Raw genomic sequence first — 22206 nt, 5'->3', positions numbered from 1 at the left:
CTACTCTTTTAATACTTCTATAATTAGCTCATCAGGAATTTCATCCACTACACTACTGTAACTGAGAAGGCTGTTCTCTGCAGCTTCAGCTAATTCAGCATCTTCAGTAGCTTCTAAAAAATAAGCATCATCAGTCCCATTACCCCAGTCAGCATCACGAGGCACTCGTGCTGACCACTGACGGGGCGGCCGGTTATGAGGACTCCTGGTTTCGCTGCGCTCAGTTTCATCTGCTGTAAATTCTTCTTCCTTTATTCCAGTAGGGAAGAGTGGGGGAGGGAACAGGATAGAAAAGTAAAGGTTACTGATTCAGAATCTGTGATGTTCCCTACTGTCAGTCTATGTAGAATTAAGGTATGAAGTAAAGATCAGTCTGCTAGGTGAATTTTGTGGATGAGTGCATTAACTAAAGGTTGCTGCCTTTGTAGCTCTGACACTCTTAAAACTCCAAATTTGAAATTGCCTGCAGTTCTCTGATACTTTTCAATATCCCCAGATTGGCCTACAGCAAAGGGAGATTTAATTTTTTAACAAGTGGATAATCTAGCTGAAGATAAATTGGAAAATACATTTGCTATCTTGACAACAAACTTACTTCCCTAATTTATAAAGTATTTTAAAAATTACAAAAATAGAAGAGAACTGATACAAAGAACATTGTTTTGGGACAATGTCAAAATATGACTGGATTAGCCGGGTGTGGTGGCGCATGCTTGTAATCCCCACGCTTGGGAGGCGGAGACAGGAGGATCACACAGGTTCGAAGCCAGCCGCGCTGGCTTAAGAAACCCTGTTTCCAAATAAAAATATAAAAATAGGTCTGGGAGTGTAGCCCGGAGGTAGAAGGGTTTCCAGGAACTCCAGTACCACCAATATATATATATGGATTGTATGCTAAACACTAGTATTGCATCAATGTTAAATTTCCTGAGTTTAATAAATTTACCATAGCTGTGTAAGAATGTCCTTATTCTTCACGAACTACATGTGTAGTTATTAAGAAATGAAGGCTATTGTTATCTAAAACTCTCAGTACATTCATAAAAATAGTAAGGCATATGTGTACATTAGAGGGAGAAAACAAATGTGGACAAATGTTAACAAATGATAAATGAAGGTCAAACAGGAGAGTTCCTTACTCTTATGCAACATCTGTAGGTGGGAAGATTTTTTTTTTTCTGGTGGTACTGGGGATGGAACCCTTCTACCTCCGGGCTACACTCCCAGACCTATTTTATATATTTTATTTGGAAACAACGAGGCTGGCTTCAAACCTGCACAATCCTCCTGTCTCTGTCTCCTACACGCGGGGATTACAAGCGTGCGCCACCACACCCGGCTAGGTTGGAAGATTTTTAAATCAATAAGATGACCAATAGTAGAAAGTGGTAACACTGACTTGTAATTTAGTTTAAAATATTTTTATCCTTTTGTTTCTGAGGTATTGGGGATGGAGCCCAGGGGCATTCTACCTCAGAGCTACACACCCAGCCCAATTTTTAAATTTATTTTGAAACAGGGTCTCATTGCATCGCAAAGGGCCTCACTAAGTAGCTGAGGCTTTCTGCGAATTGTGATCCTCAGGTCTCAGCCTCCTGAATGCTGGGATTACAAGCATGCACCACCACGCCAGGCTAGTTTAAAACAACTTTTTTTTTTTTTTTTTTTTTTTTTTGGTGGTACTGGGGTTCCTGGAAGCCCTTCTACCTCCGGGCTACACTCCCAGACCTATTTTATACTTTTTTATTTTTGGAAACAGGGTCTCCTAAGCCAGCGCGTGCGGCTAGCTTCGAACCTGCGCGATCCTCCTGTCTCTGCCTCCCAAGCGCGGGGATTACAAGCGTGCGCCACCACGCCTGGCTAAAATATTTTTAAATGATGAAGCATAAATAACAAAATATTAAAACTAAGTGATAGAAAAAATTATAAAACAAAAAACAAGGTAATAGGTACATGAATTTTTATTATGTTGTTCTTTTATTTTAAATAACCACCAAACTAAGTTATGTCCAAATAATAGTATACACCAAGAGTATTTTCAAATGACATTTTTGAGGTATTACTAGATAGGCAGAAAAAGTAATTTTGAAAAATCTACTGAAATCAGCATAACATTGTTACTAACCTTGACAGTTTCCTCCTCTAAGAGACAAAGTTTAATTTAAAATTTTTTTCTTGGGCCGGGCGTGGTGGCGCACACTTGTAATACCCATGCTTGGGAGGTGGAGACAGGAGGATTGCACTGGTTTGAAGCCAGCCTTGATGGTTTACGAGACCCTGTTTCCAAATAAAAATATAAAATAGGTCTAGGAGTGCAGCTCGGAGGTAGAAGGGTTTCCAGGAACCCCAGTACCACCAAAAAAAAAAAAAAAAATTTTTTTTTCTTAGTAGCCAAGTGTGGTGGCACACACTCATAATCCCAGCATTTGGGAAGCTGAGACAGGAGGACCGCGGTTCCCAGCCAGCCTCAGCTACTGAGGCCCTTTGCAACTCAGTGAGACCCTATTTCAAAATAAAGAACAAAAAATAGGGCAGGCATGGTACTGCACACTTCTAAGAGACAGGAGGATCGTGGTTTGTGGACAGCCACAGCTACTTAGTGAGGCTCTTTGCAACTCAGTGCGACCCTGTTTCAAAAATAAAATTTAAAAAATAGGGCTATACTCAAAAAAAAATCTTAGTTATTTTAAATGTTTTTAACACAGCAGTTTACCAGAGATTTTGTCTATCAGTATTACTGTCCAGCTTCTAGAGACCAAGAAAAGGATTTCTACTATCTTAAATTTGGATGCATAAGTTTTTCAGGAGATAGTTTATTTTAGATTGAATAAGATAACATTTAAGTCTTCTAGACTATACACTCAAGCACTTGCTCAGCTTGTAGTAGGTGACTTATTCTAACATAATACTCTTAAAATGCTGATAGAAGTGGCAAAAAAGGTCCAATTAAATCTAAAAATAGTACAATGTGGCAAAAATCTTCTCCCATTCTGTTGGCTCTCGATTGAGATTCTTGATAGTTTCCTTTGCTGAACAGAAGCTCTTCAGTTTCATGCAATCCCATGTATTGATTCTCCTTTTAATTTGTTGTGCCTTTGGGGTCTTGTTGAGGAAATGTTTGTCTGTGCCTATGTGTTGTAGTGTTGGACCTATGCCCTCTTCAAGGAGCTTCAAGGTCTCTGGTTTAATTTCCAAGTCTTTGATCCATCGTGAGTTGACTTTTGTACAGGGTGAAAAAGTGGGATTAACATCCAATTTTCTGCATATGGTTAACCAGTTTTGCCAACACCATTTGTTGAAGAGGCTATCTTTTTTCCAGTGTATGTTTTTGGCCTCTTTGTCAAAAATCAATTGGCTGAAAGTGTGTGGACTTGTTTCTGGGTCTTCTATTCTGCTCCATTGGTCTATATATCTGTTCTTTTGCCAGTACCATGCTGTTTTTATTACAATGGCTTTGTAGTATAGTTTAAAGTCAGGTATTGTGATTCCTCCTGCGTGGTTTTTGTTGCTGAGAACTACCTTGGCTATTCTGGGCTTTTTGTTATTCCAGATAAATTTAAGGACTGATTTTTCTATGTCTGTGGTTTTTGCCACCTACACCACTGATAGAGGACTAATATCTAGAATATACAGAGAACTCAAGAAACTCAACACTAAGAAAACAAAGCATCCAATAACAAAATGGGCAAATGAACTAAATAGACACTTAACAAAAGAAGAAATTCAAATGGCCAATAAATGCATGAAAAAATGCTCAACATCACTGGCAATCAGAGAGATGCAAATCAAAACTACCCTGAGATTTCACCTAACACCAACTAGAATGGCCATCATTCAAAACACAAACGACAACAGATGCTGGCGAGGATGTGGAGAAGTGGGAACTCTAAGACATTGTTGGTGGGATTGCAAATTAGTGCAACCACTTTGGAAAACAGTATGGAGAATCCTCAGAAGAATGGGAAAAAATCTACCATTTGATCCAGCAATACCACTTCTGAGTATATATCCAAAAGATAGGAAGCCAAGCTACCAAACATACATGTGTGTGTATGCTCATAGCTGCACAATTCACCATAGCCAAACTATGGAACCAGCCAAGATGTCCATCAACAGATGAATGGATTACAAAACTGTGGGATATGTACACAATGGAATTTTACTCAGCCATCAAAAAAAACTCAATAACATCATTTTCAGGGAAATGGATGGAACTGGAGGACATTATGCTAAGTGAGATTAGTCAGGCACAAAAAATAAGAAATCAGATGCTTTCCCTAATATGTGAGAGTTAGGGAGAAAAGAGGAGCAAACAAGACAACCTAAAGGAGGAGAAATGAGGGGGGAAGAGGAAAATCTCTAAAGCTCACAATGTACTTAAACATATCGAAGTCAATCACTAAACCAAGCAAGGGAGGGAGGGATGAGGAGGGAATGGGGTGGGATTTGGGTAGGGGTTAAATCAGCGATGAGTACATGTTTGTACACACAAGTTTTTTACCTCAATAAGTTGTATGAATATAATGCACCAATAAAAAAAATTTTTTTTTAAATAGTACAATGTGACAAAAGAAGTTCTTAGTAAGATGTTCTTGCAAAATACTATTAAGATGTCTTAGAAAAATAGACAGAGAACAGATATTTGTGATGTAAAATATAAACAGTTAACCAGAAGAGAGTTCAACTTCATTACTGAAGAAATGCAAACTAAGACAAGTGAAATACCACTTGCTTACTAGGCTGGAAGACATTAGCTGGCAAACATCAACAGTGCTGGGAAGAGTGAGCAGGAATAAGTCTGGATCGATTGTAGAACTCCAATTTTCTACTGTTTTTATGGAGACATTTGTGATACTTGTTTGTTTTGGTACTGGGGATTGAACCCAGGGGTGTTCTACCTCTGAGTTACACCCCTAGCCCTTTTTATTTTTTATTGAAATGGGATCTTGCTAAATGGTTGAGGCTGGCCTTGCACCCGCAATCCTCCTGTCTCAGCCTCCCAAGTACTGGGATTAGAGGGGTGCACCACCATACCTGGCTGACATTTGTCATACTTTAAGTACAAAAACCTTCCAAATAGTATGTGTATTATGATTTTTAAAGTATATGAACATTTATAAACTCTGGAAGATATATGCCAAAACCTTAACATCAGGTCAAATTATGAGAGCAAAGAATTTTTATCCTCTTTCTTTTTATATATTTTCCATTTATTCTATAATGAATGTTAATCATTGAGGTAATTAAATTAGGATTACATATACCCTTTGACACAATTCTAGAAATTCATCCTAGAGTACAGTTGTCTAAAGAAACACAAAATTGGGTATTTTGCTTACTTTGTAAAGTGGAAAATGAAAAACTTAAATGTCTGGGACTAAAATACATTTCTTAGATAATTCCTTAGCACTGAAATAGACTGAAATGCATATTATTAGCTGTGTGCTGAGACAAGGAAAATTAATATGTTCCTAAATGAAGACAGGTACCAAACCTTGGGTTTAAAAGCTATCTGGACACAGCAAAACACTGCTAACAGCTCAGTTAGTCTATGGTACCAGAAACCAATGAGTGATGAAATACTGCACTCACCTCTTTGAGAAGAAACAGGAGACTTACTTCAGCAGGTAATGGAAAACCTGAATGAGAAAGATAGTAAAACTTTTATATCCATATCTAATTTTTACTTTGTGATTAATATAAAAATTGATTTACTCACAGTCAGACTTGAAGTTTTCTGCTTTACATATTGGATCATGACATTTTTGGTACCAAACTTCATTTTTCAGATCAACCAGAATCCTTTATGTCAAAAAAAAAAAAAAAAGGAACTAAGCCCCATAGGTTAGGAACAATTTAGCTATATGCTATTTATAAGAGATGTGACTGAGACTTAAAAATGGAAAGAATTAAAATGCAAAACAACTAAAAAGGTAACACCAATCAAAAGACAACTGACTGCCAAACATATCACACACACAAGAAACTTTCAGACAAAAATGTTGTACACATTGATCAAAGTTTTTCCCAGGAAGACAATCTACCCAGAAAGACATAATTTTCTACCATGATTCAAGATGTTAAAAAAAAAAAAGTAAGCAGGGTGTGTGTTGGCGCATGCTTATAATCCCTGCACTTGGGAGGCTGAGACGGGAGGATCGCACAGGTTCGAAGCCAGCCTCAGCTACTTAGTGAGGCTCTCAGCAACTTAGTGAGACCCTGTTTCCAAATAAAATTTTAAAAAGGTCTGGGAGTATAGCCCGGAGGTAGAAAGCCTCTGGGTTCCACCCCCAGTACCACACACACACAAAAAAAAGTATATTCACTTGGTAATTTATAGATCAAATAACCACCCAGAATACTGGTTCCTTTCAATACCATGCTTTGTCTTGAACAAGTTAACATCACCTTAACCGACAAGTTCACAGCCACTGAGGAACTTCCTTCTTGCCCACATCTGCCCAATTAAAGCAATATTCCACAAGGTGTCACAAACTAATGGTAAGAGAAAAGAAGAGGCACACCTGCCCATGCACTGTTCACCTGCTTGTCACCTTCTTGCCTTCCCGACTCAATTCTACCTTAGTCTTTTCAAGATTATACCATCTAAGGGGATATTTTATCAGAATACGAATGAAGCTGATACGTGCTAGAAGTTGTATAATACTAAGATATTCAAATATTATAAAACATTAAATATAACAAAAACTAACTACAATTTAATGTGTTACAAAACTAAAATAAAATTTATATTCTCCTTTAAAGTTACAAACATAATAAAACATAATAGAGGTTAAATACATACGACACATTAATAAACAATATTACTTACATGATATTATTACTTTTGTGGGCTCTTCCAATATTCTTACACCAGCGATATTTGCAAATATCATAAACCAATAATTCTTCTGGGAAAAAGTAGTTCCAGCGCCGAATCCCTAAAATGCAATGAATGTTTCTAAAGTACTATTATTCTATCATATAACATGGAGTAAATAATAAGATTAACTTTACCTCCTTTAATGTCATTTTTATTCACCAAAGAAAGAACAAAACGGTCAACTTCAGGATAGGGTGAACACTGAAAACCTTCAATAGTTTCTACTGTAACAGAAAGAAGAATTATTTATTAATAAAAACAGCTAAAAGTTGAGAAGGTAAATTTTAAAAAATAAAATAGGACTGAGAGTATAGTTGAAAGGTAATACATTCCTAGATTCGATCCCTAGTACCACAAAAAAGAAAAAAAATTATTTAGTATAATTATGTTGCCAAATTTGACTTCACTCAGCTCCCCACAAGGAAGCAGGTAAACCTCAAATCACAATGAAAGCCAGGCGTGGTGGCGCACACTTGTGATCTCAGTGCTTGGGAGGTTGAGACAGGAGGCTCGCACAGGTTTGAAGCCAGCCTCAGCTACTTAGTGAGGCTCTCAGAAACTTAGTGAGACCCTGTTTCTAAATAAAGTATAAAATAGGTCTGAGAATATAACCTGGAGGTAGAAAAACCCTGGGTGCCACCCCCAGTACCACACACACACACACACACACACACACACACACACACACACAAAATCTCGAGATTAAATATTAACTAATTTCCATAAAATGCCTTTCAAATAATTTATAAGATAATTTATTTTAATTGCTTTCTTCACTGGCAAAGAGACAAGCAGCCCCTCCTGTCAGAGCTGGCCTGGTTTCCTCGGCTGAGTGGCGCCCGCCCGCTGGCTCTTGCCTTGGCGAGCTCCTGTGGAACATAAGTGACTTCACAGAACTTCACAGCAGATAAGATCATTGTGGTCATGAGGAATCAAGACAAAAACAAGACCTCTCAGTATCATGTCTGAACACAGACAAAACATCAACATTTTCCAAACCACAAGAATGGTCAGATACCACCCCCATCCTGGCTAAGCTAAGTAACTGCTACAGCTTAGTCTCTATCTAGTCCACCTTCCTTCTCAGTTAGAAGCCAATCATGGAGTAACCCCTGACCACACCCAATGTAGATCAAACCCTTGTTCCCTTGCTCACTCCCCCGTCACTTAATCCAGGCCCAAATCCTCTAAGTCCTTCTAACACCCTCACACTGAGTTACCTGTGGTTCTCGTTGCTTTGAGGACTAATAAACTCAACGTGCTCTGAAAAGGTTTGTTCTACAGCCTGTGGTCTCTTAACTGGAAGGTTCTAACAACTCAATTTTACCTTGTACCTAAGAATCTAATGCAATTACTTGTAATGATCTATCTATAATCTCGATTTGTAAAGATAGAAAAATATATTTTTAATCTGGGTATAGTGGTGCACACTTGTAATCCAAGTACTTGGGAAGCTGAGACAGGAGGATCTGGGTTTGCGGCCGGCCTCAACTACTTAGGCCCTCTACAACTTAGTGAGATCCTGTTTCAAAATAAAAGAATAAAAAAAAATGGGTCTGTGGGTGTAGCTCAGAGGTAGAAACCCCCTGACGTTAATCCCTAGTACCACAACAACGAGAGAGAGAGAGAGAGAGAGAGAGAGAGAGAGAGAGAGAGAGAGAGAGAGAGAGAGGAAGAAGAGGAGAAAGAAATCTATTTTTTAAAAGTCTGGTGGTGGCACGCGCTTGTAATCCCCGTGCTTGGGAGGTGGAGACAGGAGGATAGCGCAGGTTTGAAGCCAGCAGCGCTGGCTTAAGAGACTCTGTTTCCAAATAAAAATATAAAAAAATAGGTGTCTGGGAGTGTAGCCCGGAGGTAGAAGGGGTCCAGGAACCCCAGTACCACCAAAATAAATAAATAAATAAAAATAAAAAGTCTGTATTTCACTGGGCATGGTGGCGCACTTATAATCCCAGCATTTGGGAGGCTTTGACAGGAAGATCACAGTTCGAGGACAGACTCAGTTACTCAGTGAGGCCCTTTGCAACTCAGTGAGACCCTGTTTCTAAATAAAGAATAGAAAATAGTAGGGCAGAGGGTATAGCACGGAGGTAGAATGCCCCTGGGTTCCATCCCCAGTACAGAAAAAAAAAAAAAAGAAAAAATACAGAAAAAGCTTGGGTGGATAAATAAGAAACTACTGTAGTAGTTACCTATCTTTGTGGAAAAAAGAGGAAAGAGAACTTAGTTTTATTTGTATTATGCTTACTCTATACTAATAATGTATACTACTATCATACTTTTTAATATACCATAAAATGAAAATTAGTGAATAATATTTTAATAAGCATCTTTTTCTGTGGTACTAGAGATAGAACCCAGAGCTTTCTACCTTCGAGCTATATTCCCAGCCCTATTTTTTAGTATTTATTTTGAAACAGGGTCTCACTGAGTTGCAAAGGGCCTCACTAAGTAGCTGAGGCTGGCCACAAACCAGTATCCTCCTGTCTCAGCCTCCCGAATACTGGGATTACAAGTGTGTACCACCACGACTGGCTAAGCACATTTTTTTTTTAACAGTATTTCTATTTTGGGTAGAAACCAAGAAGTAGTTTTATTTATTTATTTATTTATTTATTTATTTATTTATTTATTTTTGGTGGTACTGGGGGTGGAACCCAGAGGCTTTCTACCTCCAAGCTATATTCCAAGACCTATTTTTTATATTTTATTTGGTAACAGGGTCTCACGAAGTTGCTGAGAGCCTCACTAAGTAGCTGAGGCTGGCTTCGAACCTGGGTGATCCTCCTGTCTCAGCCTCCCAAGTGCAGGGATTACAAGCCTGAGCCACCACACCTGGCTTAAGAAGTAGTTTTATTTGATTAACAGATATGAATACTGAAAACTTAAGAGTCTTAAGGCACAATGAACTTTTATATTCTTAAATTCTGATAGAAAATTATTTTCTTAAAATTACCTGAAGTGCTAGGACTGCTACAAAACTCAGCCCACTTTCGTTTACTCTGAGATGTGTCACATGTAAGAATTCGCAAAGTGTCTGAGAACCTGAAGAAGAACACACACAAAAGAAGCAAAGATGTGTTAAAGGGGCATGATAACAGGGAGGGACTGAATTCCAAGCAGTTCTCTTTTTATGCCACATTCGATCACAAAAACACCAATCCTGCCATTAAAAAATAAATAAATAAATAAATAAATAAATAAATAAAGCCAGGTGTGGTGGCGCACACTTGTAATCCCAGCATTTGGGAGGCTGAGACTAAAGGATCATGGTTTGAAAACAGCTCAGCTACTTAGTGAGGCCTTTTGCAACTCAGAGAGACCCTGTTTTAAAATAAGGAATTAAAAAAAAAAAAATAGGGCTGGGGTGTAGCTCAGAGGTAGAATGCCCTTGGGTCCCATCCTCAGTACAGGGGGAAAAAAAAACACAAAAAGAGTATGACTAATTCCCCAGGGTCAAAATACTAATAAAAAAAATTAACAATAAGACCATGAAGCTGGGTGTGGTGGTGCACTCTTGGAATCCCAGCACTTGGGAGGCTAAACAAGAGAACTCAGGTTCAAGGACAACCTCTGCAAGCAGTGAGACTGCCATCAACCTAGTGAGAATGTTTCAAAATAAAATAAAATAGGGCTGAGGATGTAGCTCAGAGGCAGAATGCCCTTGAGTTCAATCCCTAGAACCAAAGAGGGGAGATTTCCCAACTAAATAACTTTTTTTTTTTTTTTTTTTTGGTGGTATTGGGGGTGGAACCCAGAGGCTTTCTACCTCTGAGCTATGCTCCCCCAAATTTTTTTTTTTTAATATTTTATTTGGAAACAGGGTCTCACTAAGTTACTGAGAGCCTCACTAAGCAGCTGAGGCTGGCTTTGAACCTGCGTGATCCTCCTGTCTCAGCCTCCCAAACTCAGGGATTACAAGCGTGCGCCACCACGCCCGGCTAAATACTTTTTTTTTTTTTTTTAATTTTAAAGGCCAGGCATGATGATACATGGTTGTAATCCCAGTACTTAGGAGACTGAGACAGGAGGATACAAGTTTCATAGCCAGCCTCAGCTACTTAGTGAGGCCCTGTTTCAAAATACAGAACTAATAACCAGGACTGGGGATACAACTTGGAGGTATAATGCCCTTGGGGTTCAATTGTAAGTACTACAAAAATAAAAAAAATTAAAGAACTGATGATCATTTAAAATAATTTCCTCAAAGGATTCTAGGACTACTCTAGTGATAAGGTATAAACCTATTTTCCAGAGTCTTTAAAATTTTTGTTATAATAATTTTTAAAGTATGAATACTAGGAAGAAATGAAGAAAAAATGGAAAGCCAAATCAATTAAAATTAACTGAAATAAATATATTTATTTATTTTTGGTGCTAAGGATTGAACCCAGGGGCATACTACCTCTGAGCTACACCTTCAGTCCCATCTTTTTTTTATTTTGAAACACGGTCTTGCTAAGTTGCTGAGCCTGGCTGTTCCCTGCAATCCTCCTGTCTCAGCTCCCAAGTACTAAGATTACATACAGGAGTGCCCCATCATGCCTGGCTTGAAAAGGTATATTTATAACCATAAAGAAATTAACCTTTATTCTTGGGATTACAATACCTCATATTTATTTGGATACTAAAAGCACAAGGTAACCTAATTCAGATGAATCTTTCGCTTCTGTAAGATTAATACTATAACTGCAGCAAGAGTCACAGAACTTGTACCCTACTCTACTACCTAGTGTCTACTAGAATTGTAGACACTGTCACTACTGTCAATGCATTTCTTGGCAGACATCATGCGCTGGGCACTCCTGTGACTGTTTTATGTGTGCAGTGTTAATTTAATTTTTTCAACAATTCTCCTATATGTTGTCATTTCTACTTTTTTTTTTTTTTACAAAAGGAAACTAGACTTTGACCTTAAAGGAATAAAGAATACAGGATACATTAAAAAAAAAAACCCACATCTTTCCACTCTCCTGTATAACAGCTGCATATCCTGATACAACTTTCCCTATAGCAGTGATTTTAAATATTTATTCTCAAAGTTATTTTCTATGGAATTTTTTTCCTTAGAAAAATATTTATATAAGGCAAAGGGAAAAGAATTGCAGCAATGATTCTTTATTCTGATCATTAACCACATGTTTTACATGTTCTAGGCTGACAAAATTGCCAGCGCACAGAAATGGGGAATAAAGATGACTTTCACACTTTTGAAACACAACCAAAACATAAAAACCTAAATGTTCAACAAGAGATCTGAAAATACATTAAAAGTATGTCACTATAAAAAAAGACTGGAATTAAAAGTTTTATTAACAATTAACTGTCGGCAAGTTACTAACTTGGTAAATATTCTTGATGTAATGTTGAACAGATAAATCAAGTGACAAAACCATACAAGTAATGACGTCAAAAAAATGGGGAGGCAGTGCTAGGATCAAATCAAGGGTCCTGAGCATGCTTGGTAAGTGTTCTACCACCAAATTCCACCCCCTGTCCAAGACATATTTTTTTTATTTTTTAATAAAGGAACTATGTAAACTATAAGTACCTATGCATATACATGAAAAAATGAGATATTAACAGTAATTGTATTTTCAATTGCAATAAGCCATATTTCCTTTTTTACAGAAGTGATGGCATTTTTAAAAAATCAGGAAATACAAAAATAACCATAAGAAGAAACTAGAAGAAAACTAAGTGGTTAAAATACCTTTTACTATTATTTTTCAGTTAATGGGAAAAAGTTTTTTTTTTGTTTTTTTTTTTTTTTTGGTGGTACTGGGGTTCCTGGAAACCCTTCTACCTCCGGGCTACACTCCCAGATCGACTTTATATTTTTTATTTGGAAACAGGGTCTCTTAAGCCAGCGAGGCTGGTTTCGAACCTGCATCTCTGCCTCCCAAGGAGGGGATTACAAGCATGCGCCACCACGCCCAGCGGAAAAAGAGAATTTTAAGAACTTTCCTTTTCTTAAGGTAGAATAAGTTAAGACAATTCACATTTTAATAATGTATGTGATTACTATTTAATAAATATTCATGAATACACAATAGTTTAACTGTGTTACATACTACATACCTGACATTGCTGACCAAAGAAGACAGGAAATACTGATTTTCTTCAGAAATATTATTTGACTGTTTAGGAAAAAATTTATTATCTTCAGCAACTTCCAAAAACACACACTTTCCTATTTTTGATGATTTATACATTCGAAAGTTTCTGTTTCTTGTATAAACTCCTATACCAAAAATTAATTTAAAAAAAGAAATTAATGTTTTTCTGTGATTATTAGCAAATATTATTTTTGTATAAACTTACTAGAAGAAAACTATTCTCTCTTATAGTTGTAAACAAAATTAAAGCAACACATAAGCCAGAAACACGTTTGTAATCCCAGTACTTGGAAGGCTGAGATAGGAGGATCATAGGTTCAATACCAGCCTCAGCAACTTAGCAAAGCCCTCTGTAACTTAGTGAGAGCCTGTTTCAAAAATTTTAAAAATAAGCCAGGCATTGTGGCACACACTTGTAATCCCAGCATTTGGGAGGCTGAGACAGGAGGATTGTGGTTCGCGGCCAGCCTCAGCTACTTGTTGAGGCCCTTTGTAGCTCAGTGAGACCTTGTTTCAAAATAAAGAATAAAAAAAAATAGGGCTGGGGATGTAGCTTGGAAGTAGAATGCCACTGGGTTTAACCCCCAGTACCACATAAATAAATAAATAAATAAATAAATAAATAAATAAATAAATAAAATAGGGCTGGGAGTGTAGCTCAGAGGTAAAACACCCTTAGGTTCAATCCTCAATCCCCAATATAAAACACACACACATACACACACACACACACACACACACACACACACACACACACACACACGAATGTCATCCAGAAATGGCAAACTAGATCTGTTTGTTTTTTTTGTTTGTTTTGGTACTGGGGATTGAATTCAAAAGCATTCTACATCTAAGCTACATGCCTAGCCCTATTTTATTTTATTTTTTTTTTATTTTGAAACAGCGTCTCAGTAAGTTACTGAGGTTGGCTTTGAATTTATGATCTTCCTGTTTCAGCCTCCCACAGACTGAGATTACAGGTATGTACCACCATACCGAGAAAACCATATTATTTTGGAGCGATTGTCCAATTGAAAACAAATAGAGCTGAGTGTGGTGGACCACATCTGTAATTCCAGTACTTGTGAGACCGAGACTGAAGAATCACAGGTTTCAGTCCAACCTAAGCAAGTAGTGAGATGCTCATCAACCTAGGGAGACCCTACTTCAAAGTAAAAATAAAATTGGGCTGGGGGTGCAGCTGGGAGGTAGAATGCCCCTAGGTTCAATCCCCATTACCAAAAAAAAAAAAAAAAAGAAAACAAATAGAAAAGCTGGACAAAGATATCAGAAATAACAAAATAAGTCTGAGACTATAGAAACTGCCAAGGCTGTAAGGATTTGTGATACCAAAATCCTAGAGAAAAGTGAAGCATGAATACCCCCAAATATTAAGAATAAATCTTAAAAGAGATGAGCAAGATTTCTACTTAGAAAATTATAAAAAATGGAGAGAAATTAAATAACATCCAAGTAAATGGAGGGACATGACATGTGCATGAATTGGAAAACTCTATATTATAAAAATATGAATTTTCCTAAGCTGATACCTAAATTCAATGCAATCAAAATCAAAATTGTAATAAGGCTTATATGTTTATGCGAACTGACAAGTTGATTCTAAATGTTAAATGGAAGTGCAAGAAGTCAAGATTATCCAGGAAATTTCAAAGAACAGTGTTAGAGGAATTATTTTACCGGATATGAAAACTTAAAACAAAACTACATTAATTAAAACAGTGCGGCACTGACAGAAGAATAAATCAATAGGAAAATGGAAACAGAACAGAATCCAGAAACTGACTAAAACATATTCAGACACCTGATTCATGGCAAAGGTCACTGCTGAGCAGTAGGAAAGGGAGAGTTATTTCAACAAATGTTTCTGAGACAGCTGCACATCCACATAAGAAAAAATGAGTGTGGTTCTTCTTCCCCAGTGATCAAAGCTCTATTCCAAGTAGACTGTAGCTTTAAATATAAAAAGGTAAAACAATAATACTTATAGAAGGCAAGCAGGGGAATATTTTCATGACTTTATGTCTTTGAGATAAGGAAAGAGTTCTTTTGTATGTGTGTGTGTGGTGCTGGGGATTAAACCCAGGGGCATTCTACCTCTAACCTACATTCCTCAGCCCTATTTTATTTTTATTTTTGAAACGGTCTCACCAACTTGCAAAGGGCCTAAGTAGCTAAGGCTACCCATGAACCTGCGATCCTCCTGTCTCAGCCTCCCAAGGCCGGGGATTACGAGCATGCGTGGCGCCACCATGCCTGGCTCAAGGAAAGACTTTTTTTTTTTTTTTTTTTTTTTGGTAACAAGATGAAATAAACTAACCATAGAGGAAAACACTGATAAACCAGACTACCACTACTATTTAAGGTTAATAACTTTTACTAATCAAAGACATCATTAAGAAAGTGAAAAAAATCAAGCTATAAACACATATTACATGATTCCAAATATAAGGAATTCAAAAACAGACTAAACTATAGTGGTAGAGGAGAGAACAGTGTAACCTCCAGGAGGGGCAGGGCCACTGCCTGCGAGGGGCATGCAGGAGGTCATGGGGTCTGGACAAATTTTTTCTTGTTTGGGGTGGAATGACAACAAGGTATATTCACTTTGAAGTAATTTACTGGACTGGGCACTCACAAATTATGTAGTTTTATATATATATATATAGTATATGTGTTTTTTTATATATAAAGGGTGTTATATATCCATTAAAAAAATTTCTTGAAGCCAGGCATGGTGGTGCATGCTTGTAATCCCAACATTTGGGAGGCTGAGGCAGGAGGACTGAGGTTTGCAGACAGCCTCAGCTACTTAGTGAGGCCCTTTGAAAGTCAGTGAGACCCTGTTTCAAAAAATAAAGAATAAAAAATAGGGTTGGGGGTGCAGCTTGGAAGTAGAATGCCCCCGGTTCTATAGCCAGTACCACAAAAGAAATAAATTATTGAAAAAATTTTGGCATGTTGGAATTGTACCTGCATCTTTCGTATTTTGTACATTTGGTTACTTGGATTTGGGAGTCCCATTTGATTTCAGTCATGTATGTCTACTTTGTAGAATAAGTAGAATTCATAAACTATGGACTGTTTTGGGTTTATTATTTAGAATTGTGTTAAATTTATGTTTTGCATTTGACTTCATTTTACACTAATTTAAAGTAAATTATTTAATTTTGAATTCTGGAATTTGAACATTTATTGTAACTTGTGATATAACTGCTGTGAAATACTTGAATAAAGATGATAAAAATGTTCTGTATGTACTATTAAGTTGGAAATTTCCAGAGTAGAGTTTAGCAAATGGTTTCCTCATTCTCTCTGGCATGCAAAAACTCTTGAGTATACAGCTAATATATTACTTTTAAGACTCTGAGGGAAATACTCTTGCTGTCTACTAACCCAGCTTTCAAGAATAGAGTGTCATGAATTAGGGCATTGTGTCTATTGGGGTGGAGTATATTTATCAGCCTTGCTGCTGTCCCTCTATCACTCCCTATTATGTGTTCTTCCCTAGTTTATTGTAGACTAGTTCAACGTAGAATCAATACCCTGCTAATAAAAGTTGTCATGTGCAAGAATGCCCCTTTACTCATAACTCATGTGCATGTTCACACCCACACCAGAACCTGCACTTGTCTGTTTCCAAATGTTAGCATCTGGTTATCAAAGCACTAGAAAGATACACAACAGGAACACCAGAGCTCTCTGGTTTAGACACCAGAGCTCTCTGGTGCTTGGGCATCCACAGCAAGAATGCTGTTCTTAGAACTTTTCACATGTTACAACTTCCACATGAAAATGAGGCTCCGTTCACCAAGTTGGGGCTGTTACATTAGGCCTCTGTGCTGAATAAGGCTGCAGTCTTATCAGTCCAATGCTTCCTGCAGGCGAGATCAGAATCAAGCAGAGATTGGCCAGTTTGAAAAAGTTACCAGTTCAGTCATAGCAAGAAGGCTGATACAATGGCCCTTGCCACTAACCAATAAGCCACTCCCACAAAGCTCTCAGGCAGAGCCTTGCTTTGCCACATGAACACCATTTCTATACTGTGTCTCTTAAAACCGATTTCATAGCCGGGAGTGATGGTGCACGCTTGTAATCCCAGCTCTTGGAAGGATGAGACAGGAGAATCGCACAGGTTTGAAGCCAGCCTCAGCTACTTAGTGAGGCCCTCTTATACTTAGTGAGACCCTGTTTCAAAATGAATAAAAAATAGGGCAGGGGATGTAGCTCGGAGGTCAAATGTCCCTGGGTTCTATCCCCAGACCCATAAAAAAAAATAAAAATAAAAAATCCGATTTCATCTAAGTGAACTTTTCAGCAGGGTTAGGGCTTCTGACCCAACTCTCCCATCAAACTTCTCTTGACAAGATTCCTCTGGACATTCAGAGCTCAGCCAGCCACAGCTCTCTCTCTCCTGGATGCCAGCCTGGCCCTTCCGTTTCACAGGGACCTCTCTAAGATGTCTGAACAGAAACCTGGTAGATTCCCAGCACCCGAGCTCGTCGATCACATCCTGCTGGTGACTTGCAATGTCACTGTGGAGCATGGCGACAAGCAGGCACTGACTTGTCTTTTGCAAAGTACACTGCACAGTCTAATAGAGAAAGATACCAGCTTTACTCACCTAGATCCACAAAAAGATGCTTTTCTCCCATGTTATTCTTCACAACTAAAAATGAAAGATCAGGACCACTTTCCCCAGCTGACCCCAGCCTCTTCAATTCCTCTGAAGTCAATGTCTCACTCTCTCCTATATCTTGGGTTGTGACCACTTTGTTAGAGGAAATTCCTTGTTCTAAAGGTGCTTCAGAAAAATGGCCTATTGCCTCTGGAATCTTACCACCATCTTCACAGGCAATTAAGTGAAGAGCAGGCTGCAAAATTTTTCTCACAAAGTTACCTAAGGAAAAAAGGTATTGTGATTAATCTAAGTCTTCTTTTCTGCCAACTATAACTTAAGATCTAGGCACAAACCTACACCTGACAACTTTATACAATAAGCTTCATTTTTTTTATTTCTGGTTTGAAAACTAAGTTGCCATAAACTGTCACAAGTGTCTCCTACTGCTTCCTTCTTTTTGTGCACTCTCAGCATTTTTAATTCCCATTTGCATGGGAGCTTGACTTCAGATGTAAACAAATCCTTACATGTTGCTACTGTGGGTCTGAGCCTGGGGCGCTGTCACCAAAAGAGCACTACTTTCATTCACAGAAACTGAGTAGCCGCCTCTCACAGTGACTTCAGCAGAAGGGTTCACAGGAGGATCTGTGCTTTCGAGATGATGGACAGAAACACGAGAGCTTCACAGACAGCTGCTCTCGGGGTCAGCATGTCAGCAAATTTCTCACAAGCTCTTTTTCTCTCCTTTACCTGCCATGACAGGCCACATGAACCTGACTTTGACAGTTCTACGGTGGTTACTAATCCTACTTCTTCCTCAAACTGGTTACTGGATGAACTATGGCCTCAGATCTAAAGTCCAGAACTAAAGCAATTAAATACATTTTACATTTTGCTCTTGAACATTTTATCTTAAGAGCTCTGGTTCATAAGGTCCTGTCTCAGCCAGGTGTGGTGGCGCAGGCTTATAATCACAGCATTCCAGGAGGCTGAGACCAAAGGATCACAGTTCGCGGACAGCCTCAGCTACTTAGTGAGGCCCTCTGCAACTCAGTGAGAACCTGTTTCAAAACAAAGAATAAAATATAGGGCAGGGGGTGTAGCTCGAAGGTTGAATACCCCTGGGTTCCATCCCAGACCCGAAAAAAAAAAAAAATAGGGCAAAAAGCTAAGACAACCTGGAACTTCTTTAAACTCACCTGTTTGATTTATACCATGGCATCAAGTAATAATGTGGCTATTAAGTTTTTTCATGTATAAAGATTCTTCAGAAATGCAATAACATGCCAGGCGTGGTGGCACACGCTTGTAATCCCCGTGCTTGGGAGGCTAAGACAGGAGGATCGCACAGGTTCGAAGCCAGCCTTAGCTACTTAGCGAGGCTCTCAGCAACTTAGTGAGACCCTGTTTCCAAATAAAATATAAAATAGGTCTGGGAGTATAGCCTGGAGGTAGAAATTCTCTGGATTTCACCCCCAGTACCACCAAAAAAAAAAAAGAAGAAATACAATAACATAAGAAAAAATTAATTTAAATATCTAGAATTGTCATAGTTGGGAATTACTTATCACTTTATTTAACATAAAGGCTTGAATCCTTAAATCATAGTATAACTCATGGTCTTGGAGAAATTCTTTCTCCAAATTAGACTTAATTACCTTCCTATTCAAAGAACTTCTTTTTTACAAAACACTAAACATTAAAACGAAAGCAAAAAAGCAGGGCATGTTGTTGCACACGTATAATCCCAGTACTTAGGAGGTTGAGACAGGAGAATCACAGGCTTGAGGACAGCCTCAGCAATTTAGCAAGACTCCCAACAACCTAGCAAAATCCTGTTTCAACAACAAAAAATAAAAAAGGCTGGGGGGGGAATCTCAGAGGGAGAATACCCCTGGGTTCAATACCCAGTACAAAAAAAAAGGCAAAATCATTTGATCCTTGCAATAGCATATAGTTATAGTTATTTCTGGAATAAGAGAAAGAACTTAAACACAGAGAAATCATGACATTAAAGGACAGCAAAAAAAAAACATAAACATGATGGATTAATTTTACCGGAAACTTAAAATTGCATCTCCTTGGCCTGAGGCAGTAAGAGAAAGAAACTGCAAGGTTGTAGAAACTGCTGTGACAAGAATAGTGCCAAAAGGCAGGGCAGGCGCTGCCCCTCAGCAGCTTAACGGCCCACACGGCCCACACGCTGGCTCCAGCAAACCACTCTGCTTCCGGCCTTCTCCAACTGCATAGCCCACTCCTCATTAGACTCTTTTTGTCTGGGAATCATCCAGAAGAATTAAAGAATCATGGAAACTTCAGGTACTAAGGCTAGAAGAGTACTTTACAGGCCAAACTGTCTGATCTCTTATATTTAATCTAATTCCCCTTTCTAAAAGCTGAAAGCAGGACTTGAAATTTCATCAAAAGATAACACTGAGAGGAACTGAGGAAAACGTAGACTATTCCATATTCTCTGCTGGACTGTGGCATTTATAATCTTAAAAGAAAGAGCCTAAGAAAACATCCCATCTATCAGGTCTCACTAAATATTCACTTTAGCTATAAAAGACTATCCATGCTCCGCAAATAACTACAAAATCATTTCTATACTTTTCCTATGCTCACAGTAAAGACTTTTCTACCTCTGTCTAATGGAATTGTATTTAAAGCCCAGTCTGAATTTCATCTGCTATAATATCCACAGCAGAGACTGCTAGTTATCTGACAAATTTCTACTCTTGCTTTCTTCCCTAGCAAGAGTCTCGCTTATAAGTTTCTTGTGGCAAAAAAATATCAGAGAGCAGACTGAGGAATAAACAGGAATTGAAGCAACAGCTTGCTCAAGGTTCTGTTCTCACATTTGATGTTCACTCATTCCATCGGCAAACATTTATTAAAGTCTCACTTGCATTATTACTGTTGCTATGGTTACATTAATTTTTTAATTATCTATTGAGATATGCTAAGCTCTGGAAACAGTCCCTTGTGTACAGAAACATGAAGGGGAACAAAGGTGAAGATAAAGAAAACAGGAAACTTTCCAGGAAGTGGTAAATGTTTTGATGTAATAAGCACTTGACACTCTTCAGTCCAGAACCCTGGTCTGAATCGCACTTAGGATGTGAGATGTGACAGAAACAGCTTCTCAGCCAGGAGTGGTGGCACACGCTTGTAAGCCCAGCATTTGGGAGGAGAGACAGGAGGATCACAGTTTGAAGACAGCCTCAGGTACTATTTAGTGAGCCCCTTTGCAACTCAGTGAGACCCTGTTTCAATAAAGAATAAAAAATAGGGGTGAGGATGTGGCTCGGAGGTAAAATGCCCCTGGTACTGCAAAAAAAAAAAAAATAATAAATAAAAAGAAAGAAAGAAAGAAAGAAAGAAAAAGAAACAGCTTCCCAATGACTTGAGATCTACACTGAGTCTTAAGAGACCCAGTGAACTTTTTTGCAACAAAAAGCGCAAAGATTGGAGGACCAGAGGAAACGTGCGCAGTGGGAGCTAACGGAGAGGAGTGATGAAGCTAGACGCTGTACAAGGAGCACGTGCGCACTGTCTCCTGAAGGCAAGGAATAATCCCTGAAGGGTTCGAGGCACACAGTGGACAGGTATACAGAGGGCGAGGATGACAGACACGCACTGGGGTGCCTGGGGTGGTGGTGAACCACTCACTGATACACACATCCCAGGAGGAGGCATAGAGGAGGAGCGCAGTGCAGGACACACAGAGTCTGAAGTGTCTGTGGGGCGTGCAGGAGGCAGTCAGCTGTATGAATCTGGTGTCTAGGAAAAAAATCAGGGCTGAAGACCTGAGAGCTATCAACACAGGTGATAAACGATAGTGCATTCCTCAAGGGTAAGGATTGAGTACAAAGGGGATCAAGGATAGATTCTCCAACCTAAGAGACAAAAGAAAGAGAAGGGAAATCTAGCCAAACAGAACACAGGAAGATAACATGCCCTGGGTGTGTCTCACACTAGGTCACTGTGACCTTGTACTAATCACCCTAATCTAGCAATTAGGTTCCTAACTTTTAGGCCATTCCTGTGGTGACTGCTCCTGCCCTTTAACCAGGGTGGTTGTTAAACTGAAAGACACTTGTAGCTGTGAAATGGGCTTCCTGTTATCTAAACGCAGTCAGCTGTTGATGTTTAGACCTAGGAATATTTGTCTTACCCCTGCTTTGATAAACACTATTTTCCTCTGGAGTGACTTCATTTTATAACTGGACCTGTTGCTCTTAAATGCCCAGTCCTAAAACAAATACTCTGGTGACATTTACACATCTAGGCTTCATTTCAACCCAGTAGTTCCACCTGGAACAATGAACAAGCCTTCTTTGATGTGACTTGGGACCTAAACCTTAAAGCTAAGGTTAATGTAAAGCTGAAGCAAGAATCACGAGTCCAGATAGGAGGCTTCTAAGATAAGGCTTGAAAATGAAAAGGCCTCTCACGAGTTATTTGAAGGTGAAACCAAAACCAGGGCACACATGCCCATCCCAATATTGATGAGCAGAGGTACTAATGCCAAAGATTTCCTGAGTAGGCTAACCTGCCTACTA

General features: G+C 38.6%; 1 protein-coding gene across 5 annotated transcripts in view; it reads right to left on the bottom strand.

The window, feature by feature from the left end:
• PRIMPOL (primase and DNA directed polymerase) overlaps positions 1-22206 on the bottom strand; it is a gene marked incomplete at both ends in the record, with an annotated part of 31996 nt that continues 9790 nt past the window's right edge. For 2 of the 5 annotated variants that reach the window (XM_080709808.1, XM_080709811.1), the window contains 8 exons: positions 1-249; positions 5593-5639; positions 5720-5802; positions 6833-6941; positions 7018-7107; positions 9840-9928; positions 12965-13127; positions 17645-17920. In XM_080709808.1, the coding sequence (XP_080565934.1) occupies positions 1-249; positions 5593-5639; positions 5720-5802; positions 6833-6941; positions 7018-7107; positions 9840-9928; positions 12965-13127; positions 17645-17920 (1106 nt within the window). Of the gene's footprint in view, positions 250-5264; positions 5292-5592; positions 5640-5719; positions 5803-6832; positions 6942-7017; positions 7108-9839; positions 9929-12964; positions 13128-17644; positions 17921-22206 lie in introns of all 5 variants that reach the window. The other 3 variants (XM_080709807.1, XM_080709809.1, XM_080709810.1) reach the window with 3 other exon arrangements.

The sequence above is a fragment of the Muscardinus avellanarius genome (assembly GCF_963383645.1).
Source record: "Muscardinus avellanarius genome assembly, chromosome: 14".
In the NCBI taxonomy this organism is placed as follows: Eukaryota; Metazoa; Chordata; class Mammalia; order Rodentia; family Gliridae; genus Muscardinus; species Muscardinus avellanarius.
The sequence above is the reverse complement of the archived record's forward strand: the minus strand, read 5'-3'. Positions and strand labels throughout refer to the sequence as shown.